Genomic DNA, 17,432 nt, shown 5'->3' with positions numbered 1-17,432 from the left:
AGGTAATCAGTCAAAAAGAAAGTAGGATCACCTTTGCAAAAGCTTTGCCTTGCTGGGTTGCGCTCAGCATGCCCCGAGACGCTTCATGCTGAGTCCAAGAGCGATGAGACCTTCCCGTGTCCCCAGTCCCATCCCCGGGGCAGCCGCGGTCCCCCCGGGTCCTCCCGGTGGTCCCGGCTCTCCTTTGCGTGCTCCTTTCCAAGCCCACCTTAGCCATGATGATGAACCCTACATGATCCATCTTGGACGTTCTCATTAGCATCGACACCTTGGATGCATAACGCCCTTGTTAGCATCAACACCGGCCTCGGAGCCGGCGGTACTGCTGCCGGGGCGGTACCGCTGCCGGGGCGGTACCGCTGCACCTCTGGCTCCGGGCTGCCCGGGGCAGAGGGCGGCTCCTCCCTCCGCCACTTTCCCCCGTGGCCCAGCATTGGGAGTTTCAGCCCTGCCGCCCACCCGTGCTCCAGTTCACCCGGGACGAGCAGCCCCACCCGGCACCCCGCGGCAGCCCGGAGCATCCCGGACACCGGAGCATCCCTCCGGCGCGGGATGCAACTGCGGGCGAGCAGCCCCCGCTACGCCGCTGGGACGCCCGCGGGAGGGCGCACCGAGCGGGCTCTCCCGGGGAGGGGGGGGGCCGGGCGGGGCCGGGCCGGGCGGGGCGTGGCTTCACCGCCCCCACCCCCGGGAGCGGAGCGGCGGCGGCGGCAGCAGCGGCGGCGGCGCTGCCATGGCGGAGGCGGCGGTGCCGTGCCGGTTGCAGTACCTGGAGGACGCGGATCCTTTCGGTTGCGGCAGCTTCCCGGAGCCGCGGCGAGCCCCGGTTTACGCCGTGGCGGAGGCGCTGGCCCTCGGGGCGCAGCTGCCCGCGCTGCACCGCCTGCTCGGGGCCCCGCTGCCGGTGAGGGGGAGCCGGGGAGCGGGCGGGGAAGGCACCGGGCTTGCACCGGAGTTGGGGGGGGGGATTGTCGGCTGGAAGGAGCCGGGGAGGCGAGGGACGGGGCGGTGTGTTCCCGCCGGGCCCGGGCAGCGCTCCCGGTGTGAGTCACGGCGGAATCCCTGAGCCCCTGTGGGAGATGCCAGTTCTTGGCCGGCCCCGGATGAGTCGGCGGGGAGGAAGAGGATGTGCTTGCTCAGAGCGGGCAGGAACTCGGGCAGGGGGAAGCAAGACGAGGGCAGGCGTCCATCCCCGTGTCGTCGGGGCCGAGCCAAGCAGCATGCTCCCGCCCCAACGTACCCTTTCTATTCCGGTTACCGGGAGCGGAGCTGAGCCTCGACGGGAGGACGCCGGCTCCCCGACACAGGGGACCCGGCCCGTGTCCCTGCTCGCTGCAGCACGTGGGCCTTGGGGAGGAGGTGGTGGAGCCAGACGGCCACCAGCCCCTCGCCCTCTGCTTCGGTGGCAGCTTTGCCACCGGAGAGCAGCGTGGAAATTCGTGCTGAGCAATTTCCTCCAGCCAGGAGGAAGGCAGGAGGCTGAAGCTGAAGTGAGGCGCCGTGTCCAGCTTGTGTGTCCTCAGGCCTCATCCAGGCTAGGGAGCAGAGGGGACAGGTGACCCCCCCCCCTCCTGGGTATCTTCTGTTGCCGTGATGCTTTCAGACCACCCTTTACAGGATGGGGCAGGTTTGTTTTCCTCCTTAGGAGCACGGGACCTTTGGCAATGGCTGAGCATCTCTGTCTTGCAGCACCGCAGAAGTGCAGGCAAGGGAGGCAGGAACCCAGGCAGGCAGGGGGAGTGTGCCCTGCCTGGAGCCAGGCAGGAGAGATGGGGGCAGCAGGAAGGGGAAATCGGCTTGGTGTGCCTGGCACTGAGCTTGGTGGCCTGCCGGGGGAGAGGGGATCGCTGCGAGACCTTTGCCTGTAGCAAAAAAACTCCCTTTCATCCCCCTTTTCATTTTTCTTGGAGCAAAGCAGCAGCGTCCCATGTCGTCGCCGTCATGGGATTTTTAGGCGGTGACTAAATGGAGTTTGTTTGGGAACAAACAGCCCCGAGACATGACGAATGAGGCAAACTCAGATTTCAGGCATGTGCTCTCCTCCCTGGGCAGGAGCTGGCTGTAAGGGGATCGCCAGCCCAGGGTGCTGCTGTGGTGGCACGCAGCGGGCTGGACATGGCGTTCCCGAGGGCAGGAGCATCGCAAGGAGGTCCTGTGCCCAGCAGAGGTGTGTTGATTGTGGGATTTCAGGCTCTTTTCTCTGCCTAAGCCAAGCTCTGGGTGTTTTTTTCTGTAGTTTCCCTGCATTGCCCCATGACCCTTGGTAAAATCGCAGGCGAGCGGCTAGGACCCTGCTCTGGGCTTATAAGCCAGATTCCTGGTTTATATAGACCATATAGGTTATAAACCATGCTGCTTTTATTACACAGAGCTTTCTGAGCCAGCGAGGGCTGTGGTACATCCCAGCCTGGCAAGCTGGGATGCTGGCTGGGGTTTATATGAGCTGATGTCTTCATAGGGAGCCTCCTGCAGTGGGATTTACACACTGCAGAGCAAGGTCAGTCTCCTGAGCCACCCAGTTCAGTCCAAATTCAGAACTGGCACCCCGGAGCCATGCAGATGTCATTACCCTGGCACAACCAGCCGAAACCTCCCTTGGTGCCCTTTGCGCCAGGTAGCGCTCATCTCCATTACTCGCCGCCCTAAAATTAGTAAATGAACAGTCCGATTTTTTCCCAAGGAACTGGCTGTAAAAAAAAATTCAGCTAGGGATGCCCGGTGCCAGGCTTGTCCTGCAGGACAGCGTGCCTGGAGCTGCAAAGCACCAGCAGGAGGATGCCACGGCCGAGAGGGAGGTGGGCTGGGGGTCCCCACATCGATGGAGGAGGACCGAACTGCAGGCACCCAGGGGATGAGCTGCCATGGGGGACCAGCCGGGTGCTGCCCTCCCCGGGCACGGCAAAGCTGCTCCCTGAGCTGGGAACAGCCTAGAGATGAGGAACAGGAGGTTTCTCATGCCGGCATCGCTGCCTCGAACAGCCCGTCCTGCCCTGTGACACCCTCGGCACTTCCTCTCCCCAAGCATGACCTGCTGCTGATGACTTTTTCATGCTCTCCGGAAAGCGTGTTTGTGCTTGAAAATACCTTCCCGCTTTGTTTGTGGCTGCTGCATTGTTCGGCTCCAGGCCGATACTATCTTCTCTTGCTTTCCAGCATTTTACTAGTACCCTTGGGTGATGCTCGCCTTGGGTGTGGGGGTTTTCTGAACCTCCGCAGGCAGGTTTTGACAGGGCAGGTTTTTTTGGCTGTCCCTTTGGTCCCCAAAGGCCACTGCGCTCACTTGCCCCTGGCACTATCTCACCTCTGAATCTAAGGATTTTTCCAAACAATTGCAAAATCCAATGGGCTGGAGCTTTGCTTTCCCCTTCCTCCCCTGGAAACCTGGGGAAGAGCAAACAGCTCGCTGGCCTCGGTGCCGTGAGCTTGCTGCGAGCTCTCGGACTTGATAGAGGAGAGCTGCTGGGGCGACCTTGGTGAACGCATGAAGCGCACAAGCCCCATACCACCAGCCCTGCTTGTTCTCTGTTTCCTAACCAGCTTGAGGGGGGTGTTTGCCGAGGGTCTTTGCCCCACTTGACCTCTGGCAGGCATGAAAGCAGTGAGACAGGATTGTTGGCAGTGCTGCCATCCCCCTGACTTAACCGCTTTGAAACTCTGCCCTCTGCTTCTTGCTGAATGCTTAGAGCCGAGTGTCAGTGCTCAGCAGCCTCCGGCGCTCCCCGGCTCTCGGCATGGTCCTCACGTGGGTCCTGGGACAGGAGCCACGGCCAGGCATTTGTGTCATGGCTTTGCCAGGATCACCGGCTGCTTGCCAGGAGTGGGGTCCTCTTGCTGCTGCTGAGAAATGAGGGATCCGTTAATGAGCAACAAGCCTCAGACGAGGTTCAAGAGGGATGTGCGCGAGTGAGTGTGCAGTTCTGGGCTAACTGGGTGACCTCCAGGCCCGGAGGGATCTCTGGGTATTATTTTTTTTTTTTTTCCCCTGCCATGATAAGGCAATGGCAGCACTCCCATCCACTTGCTGCAATCCATCAGGCAGGAGCGGGCAGGAGGCAGCGACCAAGTGCCCAGGCAATAAACACCCCTCTTAGCCCTGAAACTGAATCGCGGTGAATGGGCTTGGTTGCCGGCTAGCATTACTCCTGTGGCATAGCTCTATAAACCATCAGTCCCCATATGTTTTGGGAGGGTGGGCAGAGGGTTGTGATGCCAGGCGTTTCTGACCCGCCAATGCCTTGTGTTTAACTGCTGCCTCAGGAGCAAATAATATATTTTTTTCTGTAATTTCCCCATAGCCTTCCTAGAAGAGCTGCAGAGACATTAGGAAATTGTGGTTACTGCAAAAAGAAAGTGTTAGGGGGGGGGAAAAGTGTTTCCTCTGCTGGCAGATAAAGAGGATATTCACTGCCTGGCCTTGGAGCATCCTCCCGGGTGGGGATGCCGTGATAGGGGCGAGCAGGAAGATGTGATGCCGTGGTGGGTGGCGTGTGTTCAGCTGTGGGTGGAGGTTGCCTCCGTCTCAGAGGTGGAGATGTCTCTATCTTACCCCCATGGTTTGGGAGGGAAGTCCCACTCCAGGGGGAGGTGGCTTTCCCTGGGGGCTCGCTTGCCTGGCTTGTGTGTCCTCGCTGAGCTTCGAAGCTGGCCACAGCTGCTGGGTGTTGGTAGGATCAGGGAGATCCGTGTGTTTTTACCTTCCCCATGTCTCAGATTTGAGGCAACAGGGTAGGTAATGGTTTTTTTTTTTAACACCGGCAGGGAAACCCTCTCTGGGCCGTAGGGTCCTTGTCCCCCTCTGGGGCTGCCACCGGCATCTTGTCCTCAGCAAGACCCCAAAACCTCCCCATGCCGTGGATGAAGAACATGAGTGCTGCTGCGGGATGGCTGGGGTTCCCAGGAGCCACAGGCTGGAGGTGTGAGCGTGGGATGCTTTCCTCCCCCAGCTCCACTTTGCCTGCAAGTCCCCATGACCCTCAAAGCCCAGCTCATTTTAAAATGCTTTTACAGGCAGGAGGCAGACGGATCACAGCTGCCCTGCGCCGGGAGCTGTCAGTACCCCGTGACCCCGACGTGCCGTCCCCAGCAGCACAGCCCCAAGGTCCCAGCTCAAATCCTGCATGGTGTAAACCCCTCATCCGAATAACCAGTGTAACCCCGGCCCTGGGGCAGTCAGTGTTCCCTGGCGCGGAAGTGCCGCCCCGGATTTTTGGCAGGGCAGCACGAGCCTGGGACGGCCTGTATCCATCCCAGGGGGCTGGTGCTCGCCAGGGGGGTCGCAGCCAAACCCAGGCCCAGTGCTCGGAGCACCCCTCATGGGGAGTGCCGCCAAGCTCACACGGGAAACGCGCCGGGTCGAGTCCCAGGCGCTTGGCTTCCTCCGCCAGCTGGGACATGTCACCAGCCCCGGTAAGAGCTGGGGATGTTAACTCCGACTTGCCGGGGCTCTGGCAGCCCAGAGAAGGCAAAGTTTTTGTGTTGGAGCTGTGAGTTGCTCTTTGCTGTGTTTGAGTGCCTGGGAAGATGCAAGAATGCCTGGGCAGATGCAGGGATGCCTGAAGGGATGCCCAGGCAGATGCAGGGGTGCCCAGGAGAGCCTGTCCCTGTGGAAGAATTGAAGCTTTCCCCAGTAAGCAAACCCTGTGTGGGGTCAGCATTAGTGATGCCCATCACAGAGGCAGAGCTGGCAGCCAGGAGCACTTGCCCCGGTGCCAGCAGCCTGTGTTTGGTGCACGTTGCCATGGCTGGCTGGCGTGGCCAGCAACCGCGGGAGGTGGAGCAGGACACTAACAACATAACAACTGCGTCTAACCCAACAGCAGTGCCCTGCCAAATTGCCTGTTATCCCAAGGCTTAGTCAGGGCCATTAATTATTTTAATGCACGTGGCATTTTTTCTTTGCCCTCTGGTTTTAATGTCAGGCTCGCAGTGAAGTCGTACGTGCGAGCTCTCGCACGATCTTGTGACTTGAGGAGATGGGGCTTTCATGGAAAGCAACCGCAGTGAGATGCAGGAGCCATACCCAGCATTGCTGTGGGTCACCAGCCTGCCCTAGGGTGGCCAGGGCACGGTTTTATATAAAACCCAATAATAGGGTTTTGTCCCCGGTCCTCAGCTCCCCAGGTGGTTACACAGCACTGCTGTGCAGATTTGGAAAGGAGCAGCAGTTCCTTGGAGGTGGAGTGAGCTAGGAGGAGGGGGCTGCAAATGCTTTAGGGACAGGTCCAGATGCACTGGGGTGGCAGGGTTGCTTGAAGGCAAATTGCCTTGTCGCATCGGGATTTCACCCAGGAGACCTGCCTGGGTGCTGTGGGGTGCTGCTGGGTCCCAGGTGGCTCAGGGGCTTTGTGGGTGCCATGCCTGGAGCACCTCTGGGTGCCATGCCTGCTGGTCGGGGTGCAACATGGGTTCTGTATGTGGACTTTCGGGGAAGATGCCCTCACCCCAGCATTGCCTTGGGCTGTGCTTTTCCCTGTCCCGCTGGAAGATGCCACATGGCTGTGGGCTGAGCCAGAGGCTGCGTCAGCCAGGGGACATCCCGGTGGGATTTGCTCTGGTTTGGGGTGTCCCTGACTGGGCAGGGTGCCTTGGCAGTTCCCGCAGACCCAGTCCCCACAGACGGAGGTGATTCACGTGCCCAGGCAAGGAGACAGATCCTACCTCGGTTGCACCTCAGCTGACTAAGGGGAGCCCCAGGGTGTGGATCAGCCTCTTCACATGGCTCCTACCCAAGGGATTGCCGAGGAGCCTGGCGGCAGCAGGCCCGCCCTCACTCTGCCTTTTCCCAGCCTGGGGCTCCATGTTTCTCTCAATCCGCCACTAAGCTGGGGCAGAGGGTGCTGGGGCATCTCCCTGCAGGGCCAGCACTTGGGGACAGGGTGGGACCTGCCGCCCTGCTCCGGGATGTGTCTGTCTGGTGGGTTTGGTGCAGGTGGGAGGGTGACCCAGGGATGCTGCATCCTCCGGGAGCCAGGAGGGAGGTAGTGGGCACAGGGGCTCAGCCAGGCTGTCTGCATCCCCAGCTGGAGGACTGCACGCTGCAGGTCTCTCCCTCCGGACACTACCTAGACCTCGACTTGTCCCTGCTGGAGCAGAAGGATGATCTGGAGGGTTTCTACGAGGAGGTCAGGTGAGGCATGTGGGGTGCCTGAGCCCTCCGGGGACAGGACACGGGGACCCCACGTGTGTGTGAGTGCCGGGGGCTGCGGTGGTCCCGCTGCAGGCACTCACACGGTGTTTCCCCCACTTTAGGAAGGGGAGACGGCCAACCCTGATCCTGCGCACACAGCTCTCCGTCCGAGTCCACGCCATTATTGGTGAGTTGGGGCTGCTCCTTCCTCCAGGCTGGTGCGGGTCTGGCAGCTTGCCCCCCCAGATGGTGGGGGTTTGGTGTCTGCGGTGAGTTTTGGCCGGGCTTTTTGTGATGGAGAGAGGGACCAATACAGCCCAGGGCTGCTCCCACACCATAAGCCCTCCCAGAGATGCAGGGGACATGGTCTCCGCGAGGCTGGTGGGGACCTGCTGCATTAATCCCCTCCATCCTCAGAGATCGGGACTTTTGTCTCTTCAGCTGGCAACCCACCGACCACTGCAGATATTCTGGGTCATTCAGGCAAGGTCTAAATACAGCTTTGCGGAATACAAACAAATAGCTTGAGCGCAGCAGAAAGCACTGTCGCGGTTTTGGGCAACCTGCTCGGAGGTCCTGCAAAATATTTGGGAGTCTCGAGCCTTTTTTCCTCCTTAGCAGGGGTGAAAACAAGTGCTGAGCAGAGCAATGCTGGCTGGGCATCAGCTTGCCGTGCAGGGCTGCAGCCAAGCGATACGGGAAGGGGCAGGAAGGCCGGGCTCGGGGTCATGCTCTGCCAGTGGTTCCCAGGCTCCGGCTGAGCCCCAGGCTGCTCTGCTTTCCCTCTCGGCTGCTCTGACAAGCCAATAAGTGTGCGGAGGAGGCTGCCAGGACCTTGTGTTTTACAGAGCCCTCGTCGGCATGTCTAGAGGGCTCCTTGGACAGCTCGCTTTTGGCTTGGGACAGCTCTAAAGCTGACCCAAATAACTCGGGATGCTCAGATAACTCAATTCTTGGATGTGGGAAGTGCTGGCTCCCGATGCTTTTGGTCTCCGCTCGTTGTAACAGGGCTTTCTGGCTTCCCATTGCCCCGGCTGCTCCATGTTGGCTCCTACCCGCACGCACCATCCCCATGAGCACGTACTCTCCATCCAGCCTCCAGCCCAGTGACTGTCCTATTGTCCCCGAGCAGCCGGTCCGTCCTTCCCATCCGCATCCCGCTGCTCTTCCTAAGCCACGGGGCTGCTGGGGGTTCCAGGACTGTGCCAGGGCTGTGCTCGGGGAGGGACGGCTAAAAGTAGCTCTGCCTCCTGCCCGTGTTCCTGTTTCGGTTCTGCACAGGAAACCAGAGGGGATATTTATGTCATTGCTGGGCAGAAAAAAAAAAAGCAAAAAAGAAAAAAAAGGAAATAGGAAGGTGGCAGGGCTGAAATAAGTAGTTGTGGAACTGCAGCTGCTTCCACCCTGCGTGTCTGACAGCCAGGCAGTGCCGGCATCCTGGGGGGACGGTGCAAGAGTTGAGTCAGGATGTGGGGCTTTCCCAGGCAGCCGGGAGAATTTCGGAGCCCTGGTTCAGCAGCAAGCCCCTGCGGGCCAGGCCATCATGCTGCATCTCTCCGTTCCTTCCAGAGAAGCTGTACAACTCGCAGGGGCCAGAGCTGCGGCGATCCCTCTTCTCCCTCAAGCAGCTCTTTCAGGTACAGTGATGGCAGTGCGCTGCGGGGTTTGGGCGGGGGGGGGGGGGCTCCCCCAGGGCTGGCTGCCTTCCCACGCTGTGGTAACTCCTGACCTTCACCCCGCAGGAGGACAAGGACCTGGTCCCGGAGTTTGTGAACCTGGATGGGCTGACGTGCCTGATCAAAGTGGGGGCAGAGGCCGACCAGAACTACCAGAATTACATCCTCCGGGGTTGGTATTTGGGTACAGGGCACCTCTCATCCCCAGGGAGGAAGGCTGGCACTCAGTGGGGGTGAGCCAGCAAGTTTGCCTGGGCTACCTTGCCAGCAGCTGCCAGACCTTGCCCTTGGCGTGGCAACGCTGTGCAGGGAGGGGAAAGCCCTACCCCTGCCTGCTGCAGCCCTGCCTGCCATGCCGTGACCCTGCCCACTCTCTGCCTTGCAGCCTTGAGCCAGATCATGCTCTTTGTGGATGGGATGCAGGGTGTTATCAACCACAATGAGACTGTCCAGTGGCTGTACACGCTGTCGGGAAGCCCAGTAAGCCCCCGCTGCCCTTGTGCCCCCCACTGCACCCCCACCTTCCCTGCTTGTGGCTGTCCCCTTGCACCATCCCTTGGGAGATTTACCCCACCCTTTGCCTTTGGACTCGGTGCCCTGGTACCTTTGGGGGTGTTCGGTCCTGCTCCCACCCATCTGGAATTCACCCAGGGTCCCCAGAGCTCCCCATCCTGACGTGACTGTGCTCCTGGGCACAGAGCTTGAGTAAGAGAAGGTCCCACTCCGGGTCCATTCCCGGTGCCCCTTGGCCATCAGCATCACAGCTGCAGGCTGGTCCTTGGCCCCAAGGCAAAGTCCCCAGCCCTGGGGCATGGGCACAGCCACGCTGCAGTGCCCCAGCATTGCACTGGCAGCCCCCTGCCACCGTCCCAGCCGCCATTCCTTGTCCCAGTTTCGCCTGGTGGTGAAGATGGCACTGAAGCTGCTGCTGGTGTTCGTGGAGTACACGGAACCCAACGCCCTGCTCCTCATCCGTGCTATCAATGCCGTGGACAGGGCGAGAGGTGGGTGCAGACCCAGCCACCCATGAGGTCCCCGCTGGGGGAACGGTGTCCCCCCCATGGCCCACGTGTCACCTTCGCATGTCGCTTTTCTCAGGCATGTGTCCGTGGTCCAACCTGATGGCCATCCTGGAGCAACGCAACGGGGCTGACACGGAGCTGCTGGTGTTCGCCATGACACTGATCAACAAGGTCTCGGGGGGGGGGGGGGGGGGGTGGCAGGGTGTCCCCATGGTACCATGCTGGCGGGGCTCGGTGTGGGTCACACCGGTCCCAGCAGCGTCCCTCTGGTCCTGCTCAGACACTGGCAGCCCTCCCGGACCAGGACACCTTCTACGATGTGACGGACTGCCTGGAGCAGCAGGGCATGGAGCGGGTGGTGCAGCAGCACCTGGGCAGCAAGGGCACCGACCTTGACTTGAAGCAGCAGTTCACGCTCTACGAAGTGAGCGGGGCACCTGCGGGATCCGGCTGCGTGCCACGTCCCGTGGCAGCGGGGAGGGCGGGTGCGTGGGGTGGCAGGGGTGCCGTGCCTGGTGCCATGCCCCCCCGGCCCCTCTGCAGAGCGCTCTGAAGCTGGAGGATGGGGTAGAGGAGCCACCCCCGGGGGGACGCAAGGAGAGGAGGAGGACGGAAGAGGGCCGCCGTGGGTGGCGATCCCAGGGTGGCTGCCCAGAGCCTGGCCCCGATGCCCAGCCACTTTTGGGGTCCCCTGACACTCCGAAGGAGCCCCTCATCGAGGACATGCCGGCTGTCCCTACGCCAAGCAGCCCAGCAGAGTAAGTGCGGCTGGAGGGGATGCTCCTGGGATGGTGAAGATGCTGGGATGTGGCGTGAGCAGCGCTCGGGTCCATCCCTGGTGCCGGGGTGGAGGGCAGCGCAGTGGGACCTGCTCTCAGTCCCTGTCATCTCTTCTTCCAGACCCTGTCCCAGCAGCATCTACAACAGCGCATCCAGCATGCGGCTGGCCCTGGCCTCCCCGCCGGCCGAGAAGGAGCAGCCCCCGGGCCCAGGCGAGCGCAGCATCTACAAGTACGGAGCCAGGAGGGGCTGGGTGCGTGGGGGGGGGCTCCCAGGAGCGTGGGGTGCACCTGTCCCAGGGGGAAACAGGGTCAAGGTGGTCACCAGGGCTGGAGAGAAGTGTGACGGGGGAGTGGGCATCTGAGAGGGTCTGGCCAGGGGCTCCAGGGCATCCTTCGGGCACGTACAGCTCTGCTCCAGCTCCTCACTCCTTCTTTCTGCCCACGCTTGCCCTCTCCTCTGCCCACTCTTTCTATCTTTCCTTTTGCAGGCTGCGCCAAACTGCCCCTGTCTGGTAAGTGCCTGGGCTCTGCATGCGTGTGCTCCCTCCCGGCATGATGCTCCGGCAGGAGGGGGCACTGCCCTGACCTGCTCGCTGCTCCCATCCCTCACCTCTTCCATCCCTTGCCTGTCCCCTCTGAGCCCTGCCTGTGGGACCCCAACCCGCTCCCCCCATCGCCAGCATACCCCACGAAGTGATGGCACCCTCTGATCCTCCTCTTCTGGGGTGAGGTGTCCCTGCTGGAGGTGGCACAGCCCATCCCGGGGCTGGCAGGGGGCTGACATCGCCATCCTGGTGGCAAACTGGGTGGTTCTGGTGGTGGGGAACGGTGCCCTGTCTCGGCAGCACCCAATGCCTTGTGGTGCCTGGGCAGGAGGGGACTTGCTGGGGCTCTCCTGGCTCCCCATGAACTCCAGGGCCATGGGGTGATGGTGGGGCGAGGGTCCTACGCTGGAGAGCTGCCAGGTGGGTGCGTGCAGGAGGCACGAGCCCCAGAGGGCTGCTGACAGTGGGGGCTAACCCCTGTTTTCCCTCAGGCGGGAGGATGCCCCCTCTTTGCATGGGGACAAGCCTATTTTGAGGAAGTTTGAGTAAGTAGAGGCATGCGTGTGTCTCCAGGCATGTGCTTCCTCAGGCCGGCACCCGGCCGGAGGCGTCTGGGCGCTGGCCACGCAGGGCATGAGGAGCAGGAGGGTCCCCATGAGTCTCTGCCCGGGCACCCTCCTGGGTTTTGCAGCTTTTGGATGAGGGTTGTGCTGAGCACCAGGTCCATTGGGACCAAGAGGTGATGGTGGCACCCTGATGGCACGAGCCATTGGCTCCCATGGGGCTGTGGCATCCCTGTCCCCGAGCCATGGTGGCATCACCTGTCTCTCTGCAGGGCTCGGAGGAGGTTGAATCCTCTGGGTCCCCAATGCGGTGTGGCCAGTGCAAGGGGTTTCTGTGCTGTGGGGCTGGCTGTGCAGTGTGGCATGGCATGGTTTGCCCATCGTCCCCGTCCCTGCCTTGCTCCCAGCCAATGTCCACCCCTGTCTCACAGAGCTCGCTTCTTGGAGAACTTGGCTGCAGCCCAGAAGGAGAAGATCTCTTCCATGGCCAAGGGACGGCTTGATGTCCTCAGCGATGCTGCGCTGGAGCATCCCACCACTCTTGCGTGGGACAGGGACAGCGGCACCCCTGAGCCTGGGATGGAGCCACCCAGTATAAGTAGGTGCTGCCAGGGCGTGTGTTCCCAGCTCTGGGCTCATCAGGGTCCCTGGGGTGGGTCTAAGTGGCCCTTCTGCCCCCAGCCCATGCCTGTGATGCCCAGAGCCATGGAGGGGCTGGGTGGTACCTCCCCACCCCACTCTTGAATACTGGCATCTAAGCACACCCTATTGGGGAGCAGGACCCCAACTCTATGTGCAGCCCAGCAGCATCTGTCCCCTCCAAGCGGGCTGTCCCAACCTCTCCCCCTCTCCCTGCAGGGTCTCGCCTAGCTCGGCCAGACACCACTGACTCCTGCAGCACCATCTCCTCTGACACCAAGTTTATGCTGGACATGCTCTATGCCAAGGGCTCCTTGGAGCCGGGGAGGGAGAAGGTCTTCCCCGAGGTCCCGTCGTCCCTCCTGGTCCAGGGCGAGGTGGAGATGGACGCTGAGGGAGGTGGCAGTCGGGAGCAGGAGGGTACCTGGCACCATGGCAGGGCTCCAGACGGGCCAGTGGCCAGCGCCCACGCCAAGCTGGCACGTGCCGTGTCCAGCATAGATGCCGAGACCCACATGCAGAAACTGGAGAACACTGGGATGATGCCCATCAAGAAGGATGTGGAGCTGACGTGGGAGCACCTGGAGGCCAGCCCCATGCAGCTGAAGATCAAGGACCTGGACTTCACTGATTTGGGGGAAGAAGAAGACTTTGACATCTTGGACAAAGGGCCCATGGCCAATGGCTCCTTCCTCCCACCTGGTATTGAAGCTACGAGTGCTGGAGCCCTCATGGTTCCTCCTCTACTTCCTGCGGTCCCTGGCTGCCCACCACCTCCACCTCCGCCTCCTGCGATCCCTGGCTGCCCACCACCTCCACCTCCACCTCCTGCGATCCCTGGCTGCCCACCACCTCCACCTCCACCTCCTGCGGTCCCCGGCTGCCCACCCCCCCCAGGACTGCCAGGCCCTTCAGCAACAGATGGCCCCTCCCAGGCCAAGAAGAAGAGGACAGTGAAACTCTTCTGGAAGGAGCTGAAGCAGCTGGATGGCACTGTGGGGCCGGGCAGGTTTGGCCAGGCGACACTGTGGGCGTCCCTGCAGAACGTTGAGGTCAATGCTTCCAAACTGGAGCATCTCTTTGAGTCACGGTCAAAGGAAGTGCCAACTTCAAAGGTACCAACGGGTTGGCACCCATCAGCCAAGGGGACTTGAGGGGTGGGAGGAAGGCTGTTAGTTCCTGTGGGGACCCTAGGCGTGCACTGTCACCCCTACCCTATGCTGAGGATGGGTACCTGCAGCCCGAAGGCTCAGTGGGACGGTGATGGGCAGTGCGCAGGTTTGGCTCACCATCAGGTCCCTGATCAGCTCCCCATGTCCATGGTGTTTTCATGAAGGCGAGCCCTTCGCCTGGCTGTCCACATCCATCCTGTCCTCTTTGCAGAAGGCCATTGATGGGAAGAAGGTGGTGGTGGTGCTGGACCCCAAGAGGAGCAATGCCATCAACATTGGCCTCACGGTGCTGCCACCCGTACACATCATCAAGACAGCCGTGCTCAACTTTGATGAGTTTGCGGTCAATAAGGAAGGGATTGAGGTGAGCACAGGAGAAGCTCAGCCCCTCTGAAGTCCTCATGCGGGTCATTTCCTCTGGCCAGGAGGCCTCCATGCCATGATGCCTGTGCTGCCAGCCCTGGGGTGACATGTCCCATGGTGACGTGTCTGGAAGTCTGACACATCCCTCTTTGTCTGCTCTAGAAAATCCTGACCATGGTCCCGACTGACGAGGAGAAGCAGAAGATCCAGGAGGCCCAGCTGGCCAACCCCGATGTGCCTTTGGGCTCTGCAGAGCAGTTCCTGCTCGCCCTCTCTTCCATCAGTGACCTCACGGCCAGGCTCCAGCTCTGGGCCTTCAAGCTGGACTACGAGAGCCTGGAGCAGGTACAGAGCCATGTACCCCAGCTGCCCTCAGCCCTCTCACCGCTGCCAGCCCCAGCAGTGCTGAGCACTGAGCCAAGCGTGTTCCTGGTGGGGACCAGCCGTGTCCAACTACGGGAGGTGCCGTCCTGGCTGGGGACAGGCTGCAGGTCCCCAAGGCAAGCATGGGCTTGGGTTGACCATGAGTTGATTGTCCTCATGGGCAGGGGTGAATGTTGAAGCTCCCAAGCGAGAGGGTGGCCAAGGGGTCTCACCTACCTCTCTCCTCACCCAGGAGATTGCAGAACCGCTCTTTGATCTGAAGGTGGGCATGGAGCAGCTGGCCAGAAATCACACCTTCAAGTGCATCCTGGCCACACTGCTGGCCATGGGCAACTTCTTGAACGGCTCCCAGGTGAGGAGCAGGGTGTGGAGGGATGCGGCCTGTCTTGAGTGCTGCAATGACAGGACCAGCCATGGTGCATGGGTACCCAAGAGGGACCATGGGAAACCTGGGACAGTGCCTGAGGCTGGGTGGTGCTGGTGAGGGCCCAGTGGGTCTGCAGACTGGAGGCCTGCTGGAGGAGGGATGGAGAGGCCCTGCTGAGTCCATTGGGGTTTCAGAGCAGAGGCTTTGAGCTGGGCTACCTGGAGAAGGTCTCAGAAGTGAAGGACACGGTGCACCGGCAGTCCCTGCTCCACCATCTCTGCCAGATGGTGGTAGAGAAGTTCCCAGAAACCACTGACCTCTACTCAGAGATTGCCTCCATCACCCGCTCCGCCAAGGTGAGGCAAGGCAGATGACACCTGGGCAACACAAAGGTGTAGGTCCCATGGCTGCCCAGCTCCACCAGCACGGCCAAGGGCTGATGTCTTGTTCTTCCAGGTTGACTTTGACGAGCTGGCCAACAGCCTGGTGCAGCTGGAGCGGAGGTGCAGGGCCTCCTGGGACAACCTGAAGGTGATTGCCAAGCACGAGACCAAGCCGGTGCTGAAGAGCAAGCTGACGGACTTCCTCAAGGACAGCACCCAGCGCATTGTCGTCTTGAAGGTGGTACACAGGCGCATCCTCAATAGGTCGGTGGCTCGAGGTCGTGGGGACATGGCAGGAACCCTGTGATCCTGACACGGGACACGGGGACACGGCAGGAACCCGCTGTGACCGACATCCCTGCAGGTTTCACTCCTTCCTGCTGTACCTGGGGTACCCAGCAAGCACCGCGCGGGATGTGAAGGTGACGCCCATCTGCAAGCTGCTGCGGGAGTTTGCCCTGGAGTACCGCACCTGCCGGGAGCGCATCCTGCAGCAGCAGAAGAAACGGGCTGCCCACCGTGAGCGCAACAAGACCCGGGGACGGCTCATCACCGAGGTATGGGGACACTCAGCCAGCTGCCACCACCAAGTGATGCCCCCCCAGGTCCCCGACGCCTGTCTCTCCTTCTGCTGCAGACCGAGAAGTTCTCTGGCATCGCTGAGACTGCTTCACCACCCGCCGTGGTGTCCAGCGGCCCTGAGGAACAGATGGAAGCGGGTCATGAGAGCATGAAAAGCCTGCTGACCTCCCCCGCAGATGCCCCTGCCCGCCGCAGCCGGGCCAGCCGGGGTAGGAGCGGGGTGGCAGAGGCACTCAAGGCATGCCCAGCTGGCTGAGCACAGCTGATGCTAGCATCCCCGTTGTCCCCATGCAGGGACAGGGCACACCACCCCGGCCCAGGGCTCTCCAGCCCAGGAGGACGTTCCCAGCTCCCCAGACGATGCTTCGGATGAAATCATGGACCGGCTGGTGAAATCGGTGACTCACAATGCCAACCCCCGGCCCTGCACCAACAAGGAGCGCAGGAGGTCCCGTGGCAATAGGAAGTCCTGTAAGTCCTGCTCCTGTCCCTGTACTCTGTCCCATCTCTGTGGCCCTGCCCAGATGCTTTTTCCCCATCTCTGTGTCTCTGTCCCACCTCTGTGGCCCTGTTCCCATGCCCTGTCCCTGTACTCTGTCCCATCTCAGTGTCCCTGTCCCTGTACCCTGTCCCACCTCTGTGGCCCTGTCTCTGTACTCTTTCCTGTGTCCCTGTCCAGATGCTCTGTCCTGTCTTTATGTCCCTGTCCCATCTCTGTCTCTACCCCTGTGTCCTGTCCCGTTTCTGTTCCCATGCTCTGTCTCCATGCCTTGTCCCATCTCTGTGTCCATGTCCCCATGCCCTGCCTGGCGACTTCCCCACTGGCCGCCCCTGACCTCCCATGTTGAGCCCACCAGGCCACAGCAGAAGGTACCCTGAGACCAGACCATGCCACTGCACCCCATTGCCACCCCTCCCCTCCCCAGCGTGCCAGGACCATGTCTGGGCAGGCACCTATCATGTGGGGACCCTGGCAGCCAGCGCTGCTCGTGCTGTCACTGCCATGCTCTCCTCTTCCCACAGTGAGACGGACGCTGAAGAGTGGGCTCAGTGATGACCTGGTGCAGGCGCTGGGCCTGGGCCGGGCACCCGGCATGGAGGTTTGAGGGGGTCAAGGGGGGGCTTGTGCTGCTCCTCATCTCCATCAGCCCCCAGGGCAGGACGTGGTGGTAGCCCCTGCTGCTCCAGGACTGGCACGCTCTGCACCCTTGGTCTCGTCTTGCTTTTCCCTGCTGGTCTCCAGCTCCCTGAGGTGCAGGCAGCAGGATGGGAGCGATGCCCCGGAGCTGCTCCATGGTGGCCGGGATGGAGGATGCTCAGCGCCCATGTGTGGGCATGGAGGCTCGGCATGCATCTTCTCAACAGTATTATAGAGGGGTCAAGGGGCTGGACCCAGACCCCCTCTGGGAACTGGGTCTGGCCCGTGGCACCTGTGGCAATAAAGTGATCCGACACACTGCTGGCGTCCCTAGTCCCTGCGCCCAGGTCACCTTGCTTCTGGGCTGGGATGCTGGAGGCTCTTGATGCCATGGGCTGGAGCCGGCAGTACTGAGGGTGGGGGTAGGAGGGAAGGGGTGATGCTCCCCCCAGGATCCTTGGGGAAGCCGTCGCCCTGGTCCTGAGCAGGACCTGGGTGTTGCTGGCATCCCAGCCCTGCTGCCTGGGGCAAGCACTCAGTCTGCAGCAGCTGGCCCTGTGGCTTGCAGGCACTGTCATCCCTCCCAGGGACAGCGTGATCCCCTCTGTACCAGGACATCTGGAGGGACGCTGCCAGAATGAGTGAGGACTGCTGCCAGGCTCAAGGCTGCACACTCAAGGGCAGGAGCGG

The 17,432-nt window shown here is 61.5% G+C and overlaps 1 protein-coding gene across 1 annotated transcript; it reads left to right on the top strand.

Annotated features, from left to right (window-relative positions):
* Positions 1 to 273: 273 nt before the first annotated feature.
* On the top strand, positions 274 to 17,060 carry FHOD1 (formin homology 2 domain containing 1). Its single transcript, XM_030024968.2, has 25 exons — positions 274 to 319; positions 471 to 904; positions 7,020 to 7,126; positions 7,249 to 7,313; positions 8,696 to 8,763; positions 8,869 to 8,974; positions 9,188 to 9,282; positions 9,695 to 9,806; positions 9,901 to 9,995; positions 10,105 to 10,248; positions 10,368 to 10,582; positions 10,725 to 10,835; positions 11,095 to 11,118; positions 11,643 to 11,696; positions 12,146 to 12,312; positions 12,573 to 13,468; positions 13,737 to 13,889; positions 14,051 to 14,233; positions 14,505 to 14,624; positions 14,834 to 14,995; positions 15,096 to 15,286; positions 15,387 to 15,579; positions 15,660 to 15,813; positions 15,899 to 16,075; positions 16,628 to 17,060. Exons 1-25 carry the CDS (start codon positions 274 to 276, stop codon positions 16,708 to 16,710), a joined length of 4,155 nt encoding a protein of 1,384 aa, XP_029880828.2. The 3' UTR covers positions 16,711 to 17,060.
* The last annotated feature ends 372 nt before the right edge of the window (positions 17,061 to 17,432 follow it).

The sequence above is a fragment of the Aquila chrysaetos genome, chromosome 9 (assembly GCF_900496995.4).
Source record: "Aquila chrysaetos chrysaetos chromosome 9, bAquChr1.4, whole genome shotgun sequence".
Classification (NCBI taxonomy): Eukaryota; Metazoa; Chordata; class Aves; order Accipitriformes; family Accipitridae; genus Aquila; species Aquila chrysaetos.
Note: the sequence above shows the minus strand (reverse complement) of the source record. Positions and strands in the feature narration are given on the sequence as shown.

What these genes read in the sequence shown, in the direction of transcription:
- FHOD1 (XM_030024968.2), top strand. Translation starts at nt 274, where the DNA reads ATGCATAACGCCCTTGTTAGCATCAACACCGGCCTCGGAGCCGGCG. An exon ending in AGCAGTTCACGCTCTACGAA is followed by an intron (nt 10,249 to 10,367) that starts GTGAGCGGGGCA and finishes GCCCCTCTGCAG; the next exon opens with AGCGCTCTGAAGCTGGAGGA. An exon ending in CGCCAAACTGCCCCTGTCTG is followed by an intron (nt 11,119 to 11,642) that starts GTAAGTGCCTGG and finishes GTTTTCCCTCAG; the next exon opens with GCGGGAGGATGCCCCCTCTT.